This window comes from Hippopotamus amphibius, chromosome 3 (assembly GCF_030028045.1).
Source record: "Hippopotamus amphibius kiboko isolate mHipAmp2 chromosome 3, mHipAmp2.hap2, whole genome shotgun sequence".
Classification (NCBI taxonomy): Eukaryota; Metazoa; Chordata; class Mammalia; order Artiodactyla; family Hippopotamidae; genus Hippopotamus; species Hippopotamus amphibius.
This window is the reverse complement of record NC_080188.1, coordinates 165,044,666-165,067,180: the sequence shown is the minus strand read 5'-3', so window position 1 is coordinate 165,067,180 and position 22,515 is coordinate 165,044,666. Positions and strand designations below refer to the sequence as shown.

Sequence of the window (22,515 nt, the reverse complement as noted above, 5' to 3'; positions counted from 1 at the left end):
GATAGCTGCAAGATGAGTAGATCTCCTCACCTGCCCACCAAATCTTAAGTTTATATAGAGGCCTTAATTAGTTTCAGTTACATATCCTGTCCAGATGGTCTCAACACCACAGTACTAACTCAAGGCTGCTGGGAACGTAGGTGGAATGCACAGCCCGAAAATGGGGAGAGGGTGAGGAGCCTCCAAATGCCTGAGTCCAGCTCACGGCTCACCTTGGGCAGTCACATCCTCTCAGTGACCTCCTCCAACAGTGTGAGGGTAATTTGTGGAGAAAGTCTGTACGCAGAAATCTGAAGAACACATGGAGTTAATTGGGCAAATTAATAGAAGAGAGCTGAGTAGAATCGTTCCGAGAAGATGTGCATAGGCAAACAAAGTAAAGGGGAGCATGACACCTCTTGAGAATGTGAAAGCAAGCCATTGGATTAGGGAACCAAGAGCAAGGGAGAAATGGTACTGAGGAGACCAGAGGATGGGTAGGAGGCATGTAAATAATGTTAATGATTTTATTTTTACTTTAAAGCAATGGGAGATTTTTGAACAGTTTTAAGAGAAGAGTCACATGATCAGACTTACAGTTTCAGTAGTTACCTAGGCCCCTTTGGAGAATGAATTGAAGGAGTCAGGAGTAGATATGTGGAAATCAATTGAACTTACTTGCATTTGTCTAGGACAGAAAAGATAGACATTTGGACTCACGTTCTGGCCATAGAGATGAAGATACATGGATATATTTGAGAGTTATTTATTGGTTAAATCATTAGGGCTTGGTTATAGATTGTTGATGGAAAGTGAAAGAGTGGGGAATATCAAGAAAGACTAGTAGGAAGCTAATCTAAGCAAGTGCATGAATAGTGATACCATCCAGTGAGAAAGGAGACTTCGGAGGAAGACAAGTTTGAGGGGGAAAAAAACTGTGATTTGAGTTTTAGACTTTTGAGGGTTGAGTTGACCTTGAAATAAACTAGTGGAGATGCCAGGGAGATCATTGACTATATGGTCCTGGAGCTCAAAGGATAACTCTGGGGGCATTAACACATAGATGATATTTGAAATGCAGATGAGTTAATCCAAGGGCAGAATAAAGAGTAAGAAGAAATAGAGAAAACTGATCTAGTTCAGAGTCCTAAGAAATTACAGCACCTAAAGGCCTTATGAGAAAGTCCAGAAGTGAATATAAGTATTTGAATGTGCTGCTTAATGTGTTTAGTACAGTATGGCTGAGGAATAAGTGGGAGTTGACATGGGAGTGTATGGAGAGAAGATCATATGGGATCAGAATGCGGTAAGCCTGGAAGGCTTTGCTGAGTTCGGAATTCATTCTGGGCAAAGTGGAGAGCCATGAATGAGCTTTGAAGGGGGACTGGTAAAAGGGTCAAATTTGCATTTTAGACAAATTATTCTGGCAACAGTATGCAAAGCAGATTAACAGTTCGGGAAATTGGAGACACTGGCATATAAATTAAGGAGCCATCATAATCCCAGAGTGGCTGTGAGAATGGAGACAGGGGATCTGAGAAACACAGAGTGTTTCTAGTATAATTACTAGGAGAGTCGAAGCGGGCTCCAAAACCCAGATGACTGGTGCCATTAAACAAGATTGGAAACACACAGTGAGAATTAGGTTTTAAAATATAGGGAAACAGTTACAAGCTTTGTTTTGGATATGTTAAGTTTCATGTGCTAACCTGTCCAGCAGACAGTTGGACGCTCAGGAGAAAAGTTGAGGCCAATGCTGTAAATTCAGGAGTCTGCATGGGATTCATCAGAGCCGTGGATTTGGATGGAAACTTTCAGAAAGCTAAGTTTCCTGTTTATGGGACAGGAGCAGGAAGCAGATTCCATAAAGGAATCTACTAAGAAAGTCAGAGAATGAGAACTGAGAGAATACTGTATCTTCAGCTCCCAGAGAGTGGAGCGACTGAAGGAGCAGAAAGTCAGCAACGCCAAATGCTATAGATGGTGAAAGAGAGTGTGAGCTCACTGCCTAGGGCTGCTGGATGTTGTGACTAGAAGTTAACTAGTAACCTCTGAATAATCATTTTCAAAAAATAACCCCTGAATCACCAGTTCCAAAATGGTGGAGGCCAGTTGCAATGTGTTTAAGAGGGAAATAAGGAAAACCAGTCAGGAGGAAATTTATCTGCATTTCCATTACTCATATTTTATAATTTTTATTGTTTTTCTGGCCCCCATGACCGTTTAATCAAAAAAGATTGTTGTTTTAAAACTATTTATGAAGTGTTATATAAATGTAACCATGTTTTTTTTTCAAATAGCTTAAATTTTCATCACATACCTCATAGTTGCAGTGTTAAAGTCTTTTAGTCAGTGGAGTTTTATGACTGTACCAGCAGGCTAGCCTTAGGTAACTTTATTTTGTGTTTTCCAAAGAATAAGAAAAGCTTTTCAATCAAAACAGTCTATTTTCTGGTGCATGATGAAGTAATCTGGTTCTAATCTATCAAAAGATAATTAAGATACTGGCATAAAAATATAAGTAGATATTATAAATTTAAATGAGTTTATTCAGCAAGTGTTTTCAAGTCCAAGTGTAAAGTACAAAATGCTGCCATGCTTTCTGATCCCAATTAGATACATTCTTCTGGTCGAGTTCTACAAATTGCCAAAGCCCTGATGGAAGATGCTGGCAGATACACATGTGTGGCTACCAATGCAGCTGGAGAAACACAGCAGCACGTCCAATTGCATGTGCATGGTAATGGCATCTCCGCGGCTTAACAGGAGTGTTTCTGTGGATTTTTTGAAACATAGTGGGCCCATTTTTATTGAATTGTATAGAAGAAACAAGTGTTTATTTTAATCTCTATTAAAAAAGTATATAGTTTGTTTTTTTTTTTACCTTATTTTCATTATAATTGCTCTTATTAGGATCTTCAGTTTTCAGGTTGTCAAATAGAATGTGCTAGAGCTCATAAATAAATAATTACCCTGTGTTTTAATTATTTGAATTCTGTCAGCTGATAACTTTGTACAGAGAACTTTTATTGGAAAAAAAAAAAAAAAACCAGAAGTTGCAGGGTTTTTCCTTAGCATTGTCTGTGATAATCTTGCCAGCCTATAAGATGGATTCTGTGAGTAGAAGCTATTCTTGACTTGGGGTCTTGTCTCATGTGCTTTAATAAAAAGTCTGGGTGGCCGTGGCACTCTTCATGAATACTACAGCTTCACAGTAAACTTGAAAGTCTCTCTGACCTTGAGAGTAAGACTTTAGATCTCTAGAGGCTCATCAGAAAGGGGCAAGAATTGTAGGCTTGAACTTTCGAAATTCAGCCAAGGATATTTGCAGAGAACTAGCCAAGATCTCATTGTACATGGTATTCATTTCCTCTAATTCATGTGATTGCTTGTTAAACCTTTTATTCATTCATTCATTCATTTACTCCACATTTACTGAGCAGTCTTAATCTAGAACACTCCAGCACTTAGTTTAATTCCAGGTATATAGTAAGCAGTCAATAAATATTTAACAAATGAAAGAGTAAACAGAAAGTGAATGAAAAAATTTAATATGAACGTTGAATTCTTCTAATCTGCTTCTTTACATATTTTTTTCATTTAAATCACCCAGTTAAAAGAGTCAAGTCATCAGTTCTCTAAATGTTTCCAGTAAACCAACTTACTCTTTCCCCAATTCTTCCCATATGAACACCTAACTTATGGATGTTATGCACACAAACCATTTTCCTTAAGAGGATCTTTATTTTGTCACTGAGTAATTAACTTAAAGACCAATATCTGATTGTAACCATCTTGGAATTGTCTCACTATAATTGAGGGTTTGGGGACAGGCTGACCCTGCTCTCCCTTAAGTTGCCTTGAATTTATCTTGTTCCTCATAAGGCCTTGTATATCTTTCTAGTGTTCCTAGGCAGCTGTCTCCAGCATATACTCAGACCTCTACTTCTGTCTAAGAGTGTGCTGGGGGTGGGCTTGCCCTCCTCCTCCATTTTCCTGCACTGAGTCTGCTTCTCTCCTCCTTATCCAGGCTATTTGTCATCTCCCTTCCAACAGTTTCAATCCTTATCTGGTCTCCGTCGTTGGCTAAGGGGATATAGTTAAGTGGGATAGCATGATGTGTTGCAGTCATCTCAGGCACTGGAGTCATGCTGACTTTGGTTTAAATTCTGTGCTAACTGTGATCTGTGTAACCTTGAGCAGATGGTTTAATCTCTCTGAGTATCTGATTTGTAGAGTGCTTTTGAAGTTTAGCGGTATCAGATATAAAATATCTCCCACTTTTACTCTTTTGGGAGTTACCAAAAAGAAGGATTTTTGTTGTCATTCTCTAGATTGGTTTAAGTTACTTAAATGAGGACTCTGTAATGAAGAACAGAATGCATGTCTCCAGAACTGGGAAGAACCAAGCTTCAGTGTTTGAGGCTCCCAAACATGTATTCATAAAAATAATAGATATTGCTTGTTAAAAATACAGTTTCCTGGGCCTATTCCCACATCTCCTGAAACAGCATCTCTGATGCAAGTAGTGTGTGCGATTACATGGAGGAACATTGGCCCAGACTGGTCCAATGTTCCTGGTAAAGACTGGTCTAAACGCTTGCCTGTGTAGTCAAGAACGACTGAAAACTAGAGTCCATGAAAGAAATCAAGTATCCCATCAAATACAGAGCAACAACAGAAAAGAATAAGCAGATTCAATACCTCAGGAAACACAAGTCTATACACGTACTGTCTGAATATGGTAACAAAATGTATGTTAGCAGGAGATGCAGTTAGTGTACACACACATGTAGAAAATCATCAGAGACAGGAATACAGGCTAGAGGATGTCTGAGTTAATGTAAAAAGAAAGAGAAACAGAAGATTAGTCATTGTAAGGATTTATTAAAAACTACCAAATTATGGTTTCCTTAGGTTTTATGCCAAGTAGTGGGATTACTGGGTCATACAGTAGTTCTATTTTTAGTTTTTTAAGGAACCTCGATACTGTTCGCCATAGTGGCTGTATCAATTTACATTCCCACAACAGTGCAAGAGGGTTCCCTTTTCTCCACACCCTCTCCAGCATTTATTGTTCGTAGATTTTTTGATGATGGCCATTCTGACTGGTGTAAGGTGATACCTCATCATAGTTTTGATTTGCATTTCTTTAATAATTAGTGATGTTGAGCATCTTTTCATGTGCCTCTTGGCCATCTGTATGTCTTCCTTGGAGAAGTGTCTGTTTAGATCTCCCACCCATTTTCTGATTGGGTTTGTTTTTTTGATATTGAGATACATGAGCTCTTTGTACATTTTGGAGATTAATCCCTTGTCAGTTGCTTCATTTGCACATATTGTCTTTTCATCTTGTTTATGGTTCCAAAACAGAGGGCATATATATATATATATATATATATACACACACACACACATATAACTGATTTACTTCCCTATACAGCAGAAACTAACACATTGTAAAGCAACTATACCCCAATTTAAAAAAACTACCAAATTAGATGGAGAATATAAAACAATCTTCTTGATACGAATCATCAATAGAATAAAGGTAAGATATATTAGTAGCTGAAAATGTTTCATCTGATACAGTCTTTACTTGTCTGGATAACATTTCATCAACCTGAAGAAAGAGTAAATGATGTAGTGAAATTCTAATACTGATAATGATCAACGTGGAGGAAGTAGTTAGCTAAGTACACGTGACAGGGATATGAACAGAAAGTTGGTGTATCATCTTGGCATTCATGGTGGCAGTGTCACATTGGATGATAATGGCTCCAAACTTGATTCTGTCCTCTTCACTACTTGTATGAATAATTTTAGCGAGAATTGGAGATGTTAAAAAATGGTGTAGGAATTTCACAGTGATTCGTTGATAGATTTCAAAAAGACCTCAGAGGTTAAAATGACAAGTTAACCTAATGTGAAAAATTGCATAAGGATAGGGAGAGAGTGGCTTAAAGATACCACACATTGAAATACTTGAGGTATCAATGGCTCCTTCCAATTACTGTAGATTTGGTAATTAAATTTCATAATGAAGCTAATCAATCTTAGAAGTCAGTAATAGGAGCTTATGGTAGCTCTCTTATACTCTTGCTTTCTGAATGCTTCCAAAATGTTGTATCTAAGTCTGGTGCTATATATTGAGGGACATTGAAAAGTCTATACGGAAGCAACCATCATTTAATTTAGTTCATTTATCAATTTATTTAACCCATCCTTAGTTGCTTTTTAAATTAGGATTTGTTTTAATCCCACTCTTTACTGATGGCGTAACACACTCAGCAAGTGAGCCTTTACTACAGTTGTCATCCAAAAGTATTCAGTGCTAAGAAACTCAGCTTTCAAATTGTTTATTATTTTGCTTTCCTGTAAAAAAGATTGTAGATACTTCCATTCTTCTCAAGCATGGAAAAAAGTGTTTCCAAAAGGTGGAGTAAGGGTGCATGGTCTCCTGGACTAGAAGATGAAATCATGATCATGAGAAGGGGAACATTCTCATGATCCCCTGAGTTTTCCAGGGGGAGTTCTGTCTATTATAAAAGGCAGAGGCTCTCAGTAGGTGGTCCTTTTGATGATCAAAGTTTCATAATTCTGGAAGTTCTAATTCTCTAGACCAAACTATGAAATTATATTTAAACCTTAGATATTTGCCAAGTGAGACAGATGTTTCCACAAACAAATGATTCTTTGGGGTCTAATGGCTCAAGCATTCATCTGCACTTAATTATTTCCTAGCTAAAATCAACCAAGGTGAAGCACCCAGAAGTAGAATGTTGAGGTCAAAAGCTTTGAATTTGGGCTCCTAAACTCTGAAGTAATATCTAGAGGACAGTGGGCTTAGATGTTAACTTTTTAAAAACTCCATTTTCTCATCTGTAAAATGGGAAGGATGAAGATAATACCATAAGCAGGGAGGTTGTTCTGAGGAATAAATGCAAGCCTAGACATGAAAAATTTAGCTTGGTGTCTGGTTCCTAGGCATCATCTGTAAATAGTAGCTTAATGACTTTCGGCCAAACACATATTTGGCTTCTGGCACTTATCACAGCACCAGAACCTTAACAAATATGTCTAAAGTCCTGCTGTCTTTACTGTTGGCCAGGAACCATCTTGAGCCTGTATTAGCTGTCTGCTTAAAACATTAGTAGAGCACCCTTAATTTAATTTTATTATTTTAAAGTATTTGCTTGGCTAACATCCGCTAGCACCCACTTAAAAAAGGTTTCTATATCATTTCTGTATTTTGCTTAATAGCTCTCTTGTGGCCTAAAGGAGACTTGAGAATATTGTAGGGATTTTTGTTTTTCTTTTTTAAAGCATAACTTCAGTTCAGGGCTCTACTATACTATTTTCTTGGTATAGATGAATTTATTATTCACTATATTATAATTTTGGTGGTTAGAGTGTATTATCTCACCCAAATCACTTTTATATCAGTTATGTATTAATTCATATTTAACCAGAGTTTGAAAAAATGAATTCATGCCTCTGAAAGATTAAAGTAGGCAAAATTTAGATGCACAATATGTACAGAAGAAGGTATTTTGGTTTTGGCATGATACACGCCTAGAGCTTTTAGAAGAAAGGAAAAAACCAGTTAAGTTGAATGGAATTCAATCTTTGGCTTGGAGTATGCAGACGTCTTCTTATTGTTAACATAAGATGTTATTACCTCAGTAATTCTTCTTCTAGAACAGTATTCACCTAAATTTGAAGTTCTAAGACTATCTCTTTAATGCTAGAAGGGAATAATAGCACTTAAATTTGTATTTACTTTTTAACCTAAAAATGAACCAGCACCATATATTGAAAAGACTAATCTTTTCCCATTGAATGGCTTGGCACTCTTTTTGAAAATCATTTGACTGTGGATGTAAGAGTGTGTTTCTCTAATCTCAATTCTGTTCCATTGCCTAAATGTGTATCCTTCTGCCAGTACCACTCTGTCTTTTTTAATCCTTTTCCCCCCAGCTTTATTGAGATAGAGTTGACAGATAGAATTGTATATTTAAAGTGTATAATGTGATGATTTGATATGTGTATATGTTGTGAGATGATTACTACAATCAGGTTAATTAACACATCCATCACTTCACATAGCTCCCATTTGTGTGTGTGTGTAGGGAGAACACTTAATATCTACTCTCTTAGCAGTACAGTATTAGTAGTAGAATAGTCACCATGCTGTTCATTAGATTCAGAACTTATTCATCTTATAAATGAAGGCTTATATCCTTCGACCAGCAACCACCCATTTCCCCCACTGCCCAGCCCTTGGTAATCACCATTCCATTCTGAGTTTCTATGAGTTCAACTCATTTTAAAATCCACATATAAGAGATCATATAGTATTTGTCTTTCTCTGGCTTGTTTCACTTAGCATAACGTCCTATAGGTTCGTTCAGCTTGTTTTAAGTGGCAAAATTTCCTGCTTTCTCATGGCTGAAAAATATTCCATTTGTGTGTGTGTGTGTGTATAAATAGTGTAGATTAATACAAATAATATACACACACGTGAGAGAGGGAGAGAGAAAGAAAGATAACATCTTCAATATCCATTCATCTGTCTGTGGACCCTTAGGTTGTTTCCATGTCTTAACTATTGTGAATAATGCTGCAATGAACATGGGAGTGCAGATATCTCTTGGAGATACTGATTTTACTTCCCTCAGATATATAACCAGAAATGGGATTGCTGGATCATATGGTAGTTCTGTTTTTTAATTTTTTGAGGAAACTTCATGCTATTTTCTATTTTATTGTTGATTTTTTTGTCTAATTGTTCTATTCATTATTGCAAGTAGAATATTGATATTTCCAAACTTTATTGTTGAATTTTCTTTCTCCCTTTGATTATTCAAATTTTTTGTTCCATGTATTTTGAGACTCTGTTGTTTTGTGAATGTATGAGACTCTTGTCATCTATTTTTTGATAAATTGAAACTTTGTATCATTTTAAAATGTCCTACTTTGTTGCTTGTGACAGTTTTTCTTTCAAAATCTACTTTGTTTGATATTAGTATAGTCTCTTCGTTCTTATTTGGTTACTGTTTGTATGATATATCTTTTGCATCCTTTTACTTTCAATCTGTTTGTGTCTTTGAATCTGAAGTGTGTCACTTGTAGACAACATATAGTCGGGTCATGTTTTCATTTTTGTTTTGCTTTTTAAATCCATTCTGCTAGTCTCTTCTGCCTTTTGCTTAGAGTGTTTAATACATTTACATTTAACGTAATTACTGAGATGATAGGACTTATGTCTACCATTTACATGTTTTTGTATGTATTATGTCGTTTTTGTTTTTATGTTCCTCCATTACTGCCTTTTTGTGTTAAATAGATATTTTCTTTTTTACTATATTTTTTTAGTTCATTTTTAGTGGTTGCCCTTAGTATTACAATTAGCATCTTAATAATGTTATACTTTGGATTAATACTAATTTAATTTCAATAGTGTAAAAACCTTTGCTCCTATATAGGCCCCTTCCCTTTTCCCTCCTTTGTGCTATTATGGTCATACAAGTTACATCTTTCCTCATCATATGCCTATTGATACATATTTATAATTATTGATTTATGCTATTGTCTTTTAATTCAGAGAGGAGAAGAAAATGTTATAGGCAAAATACATAGTTTTACTGTCTTTGCTATTAGTTACCTCTACCAGTGCTCTTTATTTCTTCATGTGTATTAGTCACTTTTTTTTTTTTTTTTTTTTGCAGCCTGAAGGACTCCCTTTATAATTTGTTGTGAGGCTGGGGCCTAGCAATGGATTCTCTGTTTTTGATTTTCCACAGATGTTTTAATTTCTCCTTCTAAAGGGCAGTTTTGCTGGATATAGAATTCTAAGTTGACAGTCTTTTTATTTCAGCACTTTGAATAAGTCATGCCACTGCCTTGTGGTCTCCATGTTTCTTGATGAAAAATTGGATGTTGGACTTATTGAGAATTTCTATACATGATAAATCACTTCTCTCTCTTGCTGCTTTCAGGATTCTCTCTTTGTCTTTGGCTTTAAGCAGTTTGATTATGCTGTATCTACATGTGGATTTCTTTAAGTCTATCTAAGAGCTTGTTAAGTTTCTTAGATGTGTAGATGAGTGTTTTCCATCAAATTTGGGAAGGTTTCAGTCATTGTTTTCAAATATTCTTTCTGCGCTTTTCTCTCTCTCCTTTCCTCTTGGACTCCCTTTATGCATAATGCTTGATGGTAGTCCATAAGCCTCAGGGGCTCAGCTCTGTTCATTTTTCTTCATTCTTTTCTTTTTCTGCTCCAAAACTGGATACTCTAAATTGACCTATCTTTAAATTTCATTTTCCAGCTCAACTATTGCACTCCTGCATTTGAGTTTTTATTTGGTTCTTTTTATAACTTCTATCTCTTGATTGATACTCCCTATTTAATGAGACATTCTCCTGCTTTCCTTTACTTCCTGAGACATTTTTTCTTTTCTCTTGGAGCACAAAATAACTAATCTAAAGTCTTTGACTAATAAGTTCAACCTCTGGGCTTCTTCACGGACAGTTTCAATTGATTGCTTCTTTTCTTGCGTATGGATCATGCTTTCTTGTCTCTTTGTATGTCTTATAATTTTTTTGTTGAAAAGTAGACATTTTAAATAATATAATATGGCAACTCTGGAAATCATATCCTCTTCTCCTTATCATTTTTGTTGTTGTCACTTCTGTCGCTGTTTTTTTGTTGTTTCTTCTGTTTACTTATTTAGTGAGTAGGTTGAATAGTGGCACCCCCAACAACATATCCTAATCCTGGAACCTGTGAATATGTTAGGTTGCAAGGCAGAGGGGAATTAAGATTACAGATGGAATTAAGGTTGTTAATCAACTGACCTTAAAATAGGGGGATATTGTGGATTATCCAGGTGGACCCAGTGTAATCATAAGGGTCATTAAAAGTGGAAGAGGAAGGCTGAATTCAGAATGATAGGGTGTGAGGTCTTAGGAACTCTTCCTACTTCCCCATTGCTAGCTTTGAAGATGGAGGAAGGTGTCCACAAGCCAAGGGATATGTGTCCTCTCTGGAAGCTGGAAAAGGCAAGGAAACACTTTCCTCTGAACCCAGCAGAAACGAATTGAGTCCTTCTGCAACCTTGATTTTAACCCAGTGAGACCGTGTTGAACTTCTGACCCACGAAATTGTAATATAATACATTTGCATTGTTTAAACTACCAAGTTTGAGGTAATTTGTTATGGAAGGAAAAGGAAACTAATTATGGTGACTTTCCTGGAGAATCTTTGTGAAATCTGTTTTTATAGACTTTAAAATGCTCCTGGGAAAAGGGCTGATTGCAAGGAGCAAGCTCTGGGTCTGGCTAGGTAAAGACAAGTGCTATGAGTGGGAATTTCCAGGGAAGGGCCACACAGGTCAAATAGTGAGAGTTTTCTAGGAATGGGGCTTTTGGGTAGCTCCAAACTCATTATACTCCCTCCAGTTTCTATTGGGCTGCTTTTTTCCCCTGTGGTTGCAGGGCTATTTGTTTTCAAGGTTACTGCTGAGGTAGGGAGAGAGTGATGAGAATGGAATGAGATAAAATGTCATAAAACTCACTGTTCTTAATTAGATTTTGCTGTTTTTCTTGAATAACCACTTCTTGGATTATTGCAAGCCTTTGGTTAATTTCCAGAGTTGTGGAAAAGTTGGTTTTGATAATTTTTCCAATGTTTCCCCCCGCCCTTTTTTTTTTTAATGGAGGCATGGATTTTCAGAGTCCTTACTCTGCCATTCTTGCTGACATCTAATCTTTTTTCTTTAAGTTCTTTAGTGGAATGAAAAATAGCCAACCCACTCCATAGCTCTTTTATTTCTTATTCCTACCATGTTGTTTTATTGCAGCAGCTACATAGTCTGTCAAAGCCTTCAATGATCACTTTAGTCCAGAAGGCTTCAATTTAGTATTTAAATAACTGTTTTGAAGGAATGTGCCATGGACTAATTATTTTTCCTTTCCAGTTGGAAAAGTCAGATAGCCATATGTAAAGGTCTTTTGTCCTTAAATACCGTATCATAAATCAGAATTCAGTACAGAAAACAGAAACATTCTAGGCATTTCATGCAGGAAGGGTTAATACATTGAATTAGATGTATACAAAGGAACTACAGGTGTGAAGGAGGAGTGGAGTATAGGCCTTGTCTTCAGGAACCACTTCCAAGAAAACAAATATGACTCACAAGAACATCTGCTTTTGAGAACAGTCTTTTATTTTAAACTTGTCAGAAACCAGCTTTGAGTTTTGTCTTCTTTTGTTATTCTTTTTGCTTGTTTGTTTTCTGTGGTGTAGTCTTCTGCTTTTCTTTTTATTATTTCTTTATTCCTGATTTCATCTTATTTTATCGGTCTCTTTCTGGAATATGAGTTGAATGGTTAGAACATTTATTTTCATTATTTCTTAGTTTTTAATAGATTAATTAAGGCTTTGAGATTTTCTTTGAGTAATGTACTCTTTAGTGATATTCCATAGGTTTCAGTTTTTAATCAATCTCATTCTAATTTATTTTTTTCTACTTCTATACTTTTGTCTTGATTTCCTCTTTAATATATTTTTCCCTATGTAGAGAACTTTATATTTTATAACTGAGTTCTGTGGGGTTTTTTTATTATGGTTTTATTAAATTGTGGTTATAAATGCTTTATTGAGATTTTTGTGGCCTAATATATAGTCTGTTTTGAAAATATTCTGTTGGCATTTGAAAATAACACATATTCATTGTTAACCATAAATACACAAATACATATGTGTATTTATATATTGTATGTAATATATATACACACATACAGTATGGATGGGTAATTTTAGTGTTCAAATTCTTTGTAACTTTATTTTTTGTTTCACTGCATAGTCAATTTCTAAGAATGGTGTACTAAAATATAGTACTTCTAGGTTTTTCAAATTTTATCTGCTTTTTCACAATTTTTGCTTTTTTATTCAATACATAAAGCATTATTATGGTGGATTCGTTGTGAATTGTAACAGTTTGGTCAATAGAAAGCATTATTTTTGCCTTGTATAACAGTTCAGAAGTTGCTATTACCCTTGTTGTTCTGGTATACCTTTGTCCAGCTGTTTATTGTCAACATTTTTGTGGTTGTTTTACTTGTGCTTTTTAATTTTAACAAATACTGTTAATCTTCAAATAGTGTTAACTCTTTTTCTATTGACCAAGAAAATGAACTCATTCATATTTATGCTCTTGAATTATATATTTGATTTTATTTCTACTATCTTATTTAGTTTTAATCATTTTTCTTGTTTCCTTTTCTCCTTTCTCTGTTTTGCTAGATTAATGGATCAATTGTTTAATTGTCTAGAAGGCAGAGGTCAGGGGCTCTTGTGCATTGGATAAGTTAAATTTAGCAAATCTTTAAAATGTATTTTTATATAAACCTTAAAGCTAGCATTTCTATAGCATCTTTTCCAAATAAGATGAGATCTCTAGTTTACTTGTAATTTTCTTTCTCCTGGCATCCCTCCTACACTCCTTGAGATAGGGGAAGATGTAGGGCGTTGCTGTTCTAAGTTGTCATTACACGATGGCTCTTAAACATTCTGAATTCCTACTTTATAAATACATTAAAAATAGAACAACGTTATCTGTGATTTTTTTAAAGTTGAAAATGTACTTTTCTGTTTTATTTTACTAACAATTTAATTGTAACTTTTATATCAAAAGAAAAAACTAATAAACAAACAAAAATGATTTTAATTTCTCTGAAATGGTTTAAGATACTACTGTCCTTTTTTTTCTTTAAGAACTTGTATTGAGATACAATTGACATAGAATAAACTGCATATATTTAAAGTGTACAATTGATATTTTTTTCTTATTAATAATGTATATATAGCAATCCCAATCTCCCAATTCATTCCTCCCCACCCCCCGCTTTCCCCACTTGGTGTCCATATGTTTGTTCTCTACATAAGATACTACTGTTCTAAGGTAAAGTCAGATATTTTGAGAAATACTGATGTCCTTCCCTGAAAGAGTTCAAATGTGTTAGATTACTTCTTGGTAAAGACAGTTCATCATCAGACCAATCAGATTTATTGGAATTAAAAAATATTCCTTTAACTTTCTTTTATTACTCTGCTAATATACAGTTCTAAGGCTGTTCCTGTTTGGGCATAGAGAAATGGATGATCCAGAAAACCTATTAAGATCTTTTTTCCATCCTGTTCTTCAGAACTACTTAATAGGATACTTTAGTTTTATTCCAACTATATCATTGTATATAAGTGAAAGGAGGAAAGGAAGGAAGAAAGAAATGACAATTCCCAGTGAGAGAACAATTTCAGTTTAACTCTTCTATTTGTGTGTGCTAATTATCTGTTTGGGCTTCTCCAGAACCACCCAGTCTGGAGGATGCAGGGAAGATGCTGAATGAGACAGTGGTGGTGAACAACCCCATACAGCTGGAGTGTAAGGCAGCTGGAAATCCCTTGCCTGGTATGTTTGTTTGTGGACTCTCTAACTTATCAACATTTTACGATTTCTGTGAATTGCTAAATCTGTTTATAAGCATAATATAGTAATTACTAATAAAGGAAATATTATAGAGCATACTTCAAGGGTAAAACATTGATAAGGATATCATTAGGTGGCTGATAATTTTGAATTTTTCATTGCTTTTAACTACATGAAATAATTTACCCATTCAAACAATGTAGAAATATGTGAATAATTATCTTCTTGTCCTTACTGTGGCCACAGAACCCACAATGGTATTGTATATAAATGTGTGTTGAAAAATGTATTTTTATCTAGTCTAAATCAATTGTATTTATAAATTGCTCATTTGATGAGACTATTGTTCTGTTGATTCTCCTCATTAGTAAGTTATTCATACGAATCAATAATAATATAAAATTTTTAGGCTAATACTGTGTTTAGTGTTTGGTTTTGATTAGATGCATAAATAAAATGTATAGATGAGAAGAATGTATACTACACCAAAAGAAATAGAATTGGTTAAAAGTTTGCTATCAAAGAAATATTGATACATTAGAGGTAATGTAAAGAATATTATTTTTATAAATTCACTTCAGGACTCTTATAGTGGCTTGGCTATTCATGTTTTTCTAAGATTTACCTCCTCCTACAAATCAGCCCTAAAGAGATAATTAAACAGGTTAAACTAGGATGATAATCATAAGAATAAAGCAATTATTATAGTTAAGCTGTGATTTGAGCTTTTAAAAGAAAAGTTTTAAGTAAATGGGCTTCGCTCCTCTTCCCCTTGCAGCTATTACATGGTACAAAGATAATCGCCCACTGTCAGGTTCCAGTAGTGTGATTTTCTTGAACAGAGGACAGATCATCAATATCGAAAGCGCCCAGATCACAGATGCTGGCATCTATAAATGTGTGGCCATTAACTCAGCTGGAGCTACAGAGTTACTTTACAGTCTGCAGGTCCATGGTTAGTGGTACTTCTCCTAGATTCATCCTGGGGTAAAGAAGCATTCAAAATGATTAAGTGCATCTATAAAATTCTAGTGTAAATATTTAACAGAATACATTATTGTCATCTTTAAGGATGCACTGTTCTAAAAATGATAAACACTTATATTTTCTGATTCCTAGTAAATGCTCTATTTTCACATGCTATTGAACTTAAGTTTTCTTTAGATGAATTGTTGGAGATAGTCATCAACAGTCTTATCAGCTAATGACAGTAGCCCTGTTTGTAAATATTGTCTATCAGAATCATAGGTTTTAGTTCAAGAAATGTTTCCACATTATTATCTCTAATAATGCTTTTAAGTGGAGTTCTTAGTTAATATACTAGAGTAGATACAGCAGAAGGAAACATACAGATACACGCAAAACCTGGAAATGAAGAAATAAAAATGTAAAACATATTACTGTGGACATAACATATAATTGTTATTATTTTGAGATGTAATATTCTCTGATGTTAACATATCTTAATTTTGTTTATTTTTTTATTCCTTTTCAGTGCCTCCATCAATTTCTGGTGGCAGTAACATGGTGGCAGTGGTAGTTAATAACCTGGTGAGGTTAGAATGTGAAGCCAGAGGTATCCCTGCCCCAAGTCTAACCTGGTTGAAAGATGGGAGCCCTGTCGCTAGTTTCGCTAATGGCATACAGGTACCCTCTGTTATTCCTTAAGTGAAACCTACCATCTAATTATTCAATACAGGAAGTATAAACAAGTAAAACTATTCAAGGGATTTGGAGAACAAGGATTCACAAATGTTATCCAAAAACGTACACATTACATCCATAAATACCATGGACACACAATTGGGATTTCTCAACAATTAAAAGTTTTTTTTTTTAACATTAAAAGCTCAGTATATCTGAGTTCCCTTATCTCATATGTAGTGCTGTATTTTGGCCATTGTTTTAGATACTTTCTGCTTCCCCACTCCAATTCTCTGCCACCGTCGTAGAAGATACCCTACGCAAAGAAATGTTCATCAACAACAAAAACAGGAATTTTTTTTGGTGGAAGTTATATTTAAATGTCTGGAAATAATAATCAGAGGACCACATAGAATATATTTACTTCTACTAAGACATCATATAAAGAAAAATTATAAAGGCAACAGTATGAGAAATGAAATTTGAGTCTGACAAAAAATTTAAGTATATTGCACTAACTCAAAATTTAAAATACAGAAACATATATCTCATTGGAAGTGTACTTTAATTTTGCTCTGCTTAGCAGAAAGCATAGTTATTCCACCATTCTACTTCTTGAGCTTCTCTTGAAAATCCATTGTTTGCAGAATTTGGAATCATAGACTATCCAGAATCAATGTCAATTAAAGGTACAGCTATATTAATGGTATAAAATGGCAATGAATGTGGCTAATTTATTTGACTGCTACTATGCTATTAATTTTAACTTCTTATTTGTTCTCCCAAAAAAAATTAGGAGGAGGATTAGCTTCTCTTATTCCCACTTCTCTTCTTTCTCCCCTGGTGGCTTTTTCTTTTTCTGTAGTAAGTATAGATAAAGTTGGATCTTCACTTGATCCCATATGTAGAGAGTTGTGTTCGGTGGTTATTACCAAGTTTGGTTCTAGCCTCTGTCTTCCTCTGCAGATAAGATGAGAAGTGGATTAAATGATGCTTGCCCTCTTTAAAACATCCAAGTAGAAATCCTTCTAGAGGCAAATGTTCTATTGATCAATCTCAGAAAATAATTGAAAAAGTATGCTTACACCTGCAATTCTCAGAAGACATGTTTGGTCATTTAGTTTTCTATTCATTGATAGGTTCTCTCTGGGGGCCGCATCCTAGCATTGACCAGCGCACAAATCAGTGATACGGGGAGATACACCTGCGTGGCAGTAAATGCTGCTGGGGAGAAACAAAGGGACATTGACCTTAGAGTATATGGTGAGATATTTTAATAATTATTTCTGTTCTGATATAGCTATGTTTAAGTCCTAGGATCATTGAGGAAGTTTAAGAGAGTTTTTGACAATAAAGAGCTATGAACAATAGAAATATTACAAGGTTAATTAAATCAAATTCACCCTTTCTGCCTAATTTTTCTATTTTGAAGTTCTGCAAAATAAAAATGCATACATCCAGAATGTAGGGTGTTGGTTTCATGGAGTACTCTGAAGAACATAACTGTGGAGAGAGCTTTGCAATTTGGAAGATGTAATCTTCTCACTAAAGCAAGCCTCTATTTAAGTAGCTCTCTTGATCTATTCTACTTGAAGCCTGGATTTTTTTACTTTTTAATTATATGTACCTTCAGCATATTTTTAGTCAATACTATGTCTATGAATTAAAGGATATTTGAGAATCAAAAGTTAAACTAAACATGAACTTAGGCAAAATTCAAGTATTTTTTTTTCCCACCTTTGATGCAGCTGTAAGGTACAAAAGGAAAGGTCTGATTCCATCACACCAAAAGGCCCCCAGAAGAGAAGTTGGGGCTCATCGGCCTCCATTCATAGATTATACTTGTCATTCTACATTTTTGGATACTTTTGCATTTAGAACTCTTTTAGGCTTTTTTTTCAGGGTTTTATGTGCAGTATATTCTTGGTTTCTGGAATAATGGATTTGTTTCTTCTGTGGCCCTCAAAGAGTATCTGGTTAATGCAGGCCTTCTCTTCTGAGTCCTACCTCACTTCCAAATAATTCACTCCTATTCAAAATATATTACTTATTTTTTTACCTCCAGGCAATGTGGATTGACTTCCCTTTTTGAGTTTGCCAAAAACAAGTGTAATCATCACAAATAACTTATAATAAGTCATAATTTTTTAATAAAACAGCCCATTGTTACAACATGGATACCATACATGTCTAATTAAGCTAAAAAATCCCAGTTGGCATCAGTAAACTACCCAAGGCTTGTTATGCATTCCTCTTTTTTGCTGATTCTGCAGTTGACATGGGTCTGTATCTAGCCTTCTGTTTTGCTGGTGCTCTGTGTCTGAGATAACAGAGGGTCTAAAATACCCAACCACAAGGAATCTAACTCCTTCCCTTAATGGGTCACTTTTATGTTTTATGAAGAACTGGAATGTTTCCAATCTAAAGTATCCTTAGAGAATGATTAATCAATCTAAGTATGTGATACAATAGCTTCTTCAATCATGAGCAAGCCAGCAGAGGACTGACATTGGTATTCACTGGGTTTTAGTCAGCAGTGAAAATCTGGGATTGGCTCCTTCCATTTCTACACTGGTTAGTGTCTGGGAGGTGATAGAGAGTTGATATTTTCTAGGAGTTATGAAGATGTGCATCACTATTCTTTATCATTTGTTAAAATACTCCCATATTATCTTTTTAGTCTGGAAACCAGAATCTTCCCTCTGTTATAAAAGGCAGTGGCTAGTCATCACGTGTGTATGCTGGAGAATGTGCATATGTGTTTAGTAGCTTGCTATGTGTATATGTTTCAAATGTTACAGAAGTGTCAAATTAATTAATCTGAAATTAGCTTCCAATCTATGCTCTACTATTAGTGTTACGCCCCTACATTATATTCCTAAATTTGTGGTAGTAACTTGGCAGTCTTGGGTCTATTTGGTGCTTAATGAATCTGCATCCTCAGAGGTAAGTCCCCTTCAGATTCACATTGTAGAGTGTGGGGGTGTAGGAGAAGCAGACACTGGGTAAAATAGCTTTGCCTACAACTTACAAGAGTAGTTCATTAAATTATTTCTCCCTGGTATAAATTTGGAGTATGCTTTACCATATTCTGAGGTGCTAAAACAAGAGAATTGAGTTTTTAAATGATTTAGATTCCTGTAGTACCTTTTCTTTAAACTGAAGCTCAGAGAACTTTCTTAGCACATATTCCCCAGTGTCCCAACAAGCATAACCCTATGGTGGTTCTGATTTGGGTAATTACATGTCACAAGTATAGCGCACAGAATGAGAAACAGGCACAACACACCCCTTCCTAAGCAACATGACCACAAAGCAGAATATGGATAACATCTAAGGAACCCAGGGATCTAAAGGGGGGAAGTTTGTCTTCTTCTCAGACTAAACAAAATGTTAGAAATGAAAGAAAGGATAGAAAAAAAAATAGATATGCTTTGGTAATATATAGCCTTGGTTGTAATTAGATTTGTTTTAATTTATGTTCTTTAAGAAACAAATACTGTATTGTTTTTGTATTTTTCCTCTCAATTAAAAAAATCTGGTTTCCTTGTGAGCTTGATTCAACTCATTTAGCTGTAAAGAAAAGTAATGAAGGAAAAATATTTGAAAATAAATGAGTGTTCTGCTTTCTTGAATTATTTCTGACTTTTACGTCTATAAGCAGTCATAAGGAATTCATGCTCTTTTGTAAATTCTACAAATAATCTAAGAGAAACGTATTCTTATACAGTTGTGGTACATTTTTATCCACTGAGACCAGACTTAACCTAAAATTATTTCCAAGCTGTGAAATTGGCTGTTCTGTTTAGGACTCTCTATGCTATGACTGGTGAATATATCTTTTTTTCATAATGTCTTAGAAGATGGCACTCATTGTGCTGAATTGCTGAGATTATAGAAGTTTTAATCACAAACAGACTAGTGGTGTATCCTTTATCTGTTGTCTCACATGTTAAAAACAATGCCACTCTTTTCTGTCACCCATAGATTACTTTAAGCTGATGGAGAGCCAGATGTCTGTGTGTGCTATTCAATTGAGCAGAATGGGCATCACAGATCTCTGCCCGAATGCTCCACTGGTCTGTTCCAGCCATTATGTATGGAATTTCTTTTGTTAGCATCAACTCCTTTGGGTTTAGCACAAGTCCCGCATCCAGAAACAGCACAAGAAAGTACCCTCTAGTTCATATGCCTTTCCCTGTGTAAAAGACATGGTAGCAGAGAAACCTGCTGGTTACAGAAACATGTTACTAGCTAAAGTCCACTGCATTCAGTTGTCATTTTGCCACATGCAGCTGTATCAAGCCAGAAACAATGGCTAATGAACTCTCCTAACGTCCCTTACCACACAAATCTTATTTCTACCAAAGCATTTGGAAAATCCTTTAGGATTCATTTCAATGAAACTTAACCTTTCTTGTAAAAAACACAAAACCAAAAAAACTACAAATATGGTATGTTTCCTACAATCCTGAATAGTTATGGGATTTAGTGAGAAATGGCTGAAGAAATTCCCCTCTGTGCTTTTTTGGAGTGGCCCTTTTATAGCAGGCCTTATTTCATCATTAGTTCGTGATTTTGAATTATTATAAATACAGGCCTGAAAGAGTCCTTGAGAACTTATGGAGCCCACCCTCTCATTCTTGGCAAGGCTGTACCTTGACCATCTGAGACAAATGATTGTTTACTCTATTTTTTAATACACCCAAGGGAAGACTATTCCTTAAACTTCTCCAAGAACATATTTCAGCATCTGACAAGCCTTATATCCAGAGAATTCTAATTTTAATCTCATTAAAATTTCAACTCATTTCTTCTTTTTATGTACTTGTATGCCGTACAGCTGGTCACTGATTTAGTTTGGTCTTTAATGTATCATTTATCCCACATGGTCTTTAGTCCATAGAAAGTAGACAAGGTACCATAGAAAACCAAAGAGAGCTTGAAACTGCAAGTCAGAAGATCCCTAGTTTTGCCACCGATTAGTCACCAATTAGCTTGTTTCAAATAAGCTCTTCTCTGTTGCTCATGTTTTGCACACTGAGAGGTGGGACGAGATGATCTCTTTCAGTCTGATTTTTTTAATTTTGCCTCTGTGTTTATGAAATTTATTTTCTTTTGCAAAAAATAAAATAAACATCAAAAATGTAAAGAAGGCAGTCAGTGGTGGAGTTCATCCAAAGTGGCAGATTTTGCAGCTCTGAAAGTTTCTTGTCTGACAGAAATAATTTATATATCCTAACTATGATCTGTCTGAAATACGAGGAGTTTAGAAATATGTTAGTTTAAAATAAAAGGTGTTTGATTACCCCCCAAAAAATGTATTTGCTTTTAATTCATTGAGTGATTTAATACTTAGAAAATCTTAAGTGACATCTAGTTCAAGAAGTTTCTTAAATGGGCACTTGGTGAGAACTTCCAGTTCTAAAACTTTTTTACGTGAAAAGTTAGTGAAAAACTATTTCTGTTTAACAGGAACACATTAATCAGTGATTTATGAACATTTGATTCTGAAGCAAATGATGCAAAGAGGGTATGTTAGAATTTCTGTGATCCTACATCTTAAAAGAACTACTAAAGTTATTCCGTATATGTCTTGATGATTAATAAAGATAAGCAGTGTGCTGGCCTCTTTTATCCTGAGGGGAAAATCCATCTTTCACTTAGTTGCACCAAATATTATGGGAGAAGAGCAGAATGTCTCTGTCCTCATCAGCCAAGCTGTGGAGTTACTGTGTCAAAGTGATGCTATTCCCCCACCGACTCTGACCTGGTTAAAAGACGGCCGCCCCTTGCTGAAGAAACCAGGCCTCAGTGTCACTGAAAATGGAAGTGTGTTAAAGGTAAGGCTATAGATTCATTTATTTCTTCTAATATTATTCCTAACTTCATGGCTTTGGTACTACCACTATCAAAATAGTACCCCTATTAAACTTTACAAGTATTCTACTAATTTCATCTTATAAAATTCTAGGAACCCTTTGATTAATGAGGTTTGTAATATTTTTCAACTTTATGCTTAGTAAGATTTAAATATTATACTGAAATCTCAATTCATGTTTGTAGCCAGAAGCCACTCAAAAAATGCTTCTAGGAAAATACCACAAATATTCTGAGGAGTACATCATCTTCAGTCATTCAGCCAATCAGCAAATACTCATTCTAAGTGCTCTGCATAGGGCTGCAAAACAAGTATGACACATTTACACAAAATGTCTTCCAATTTCGCATAAATATGTGAAAATGTAAAAGCTCGTGAAAAATGCAGTGAGTGCTCTGAGTCTCTAAGGTAATTACCAAGTGGATGATACAGACTATGCATTTGGTAAAGACAGCAAAAAGTGAGGCTGTGGTGGTCCAGAATAGTCTTAGAAGGCCACTCGGCTTTTTATGGGTAGAT

At 35.1% G+C, this 22,515-nt stretch overlaps 1 protein-coding gene across 1 annotated transcript in view; it reads left to right on the top strand.

Moving 5' to 3' along the window:
* HMCN1 (hemicentin 1) overlaps positions 1-22,515 on the top strand; it is a 460,484-nt gene that overhangs the window by 265,187 nt on the left and 172,782 nt on the right. Inside the window, exons 36-41 of the mRNA XM_057725744.1 lie at positions 2,596-2,719; positions 14,352-14,453; positions 15,250-15,426; positions 15,967-16,118; positions 17,255-17,378; positions 21,783-21,958. Of these exons, the coding sequence (XP_057581727.1) occupies positions 2,596-2,719; positions 14,352-14,453; positions 15,250-15,426; positions 15,967-16,118; positions 17,255-17,378; positions 21,783-21,958 (855 nt within the window). The remainder of the gene's footprint in view (positions 1-2,595; positions 2,720-14,351; positions 14,454-15,249; positions 15,427-15,966; positions 16,119-17,254; positions 17,379-21,782; positions 21,959-22,515) is intronic.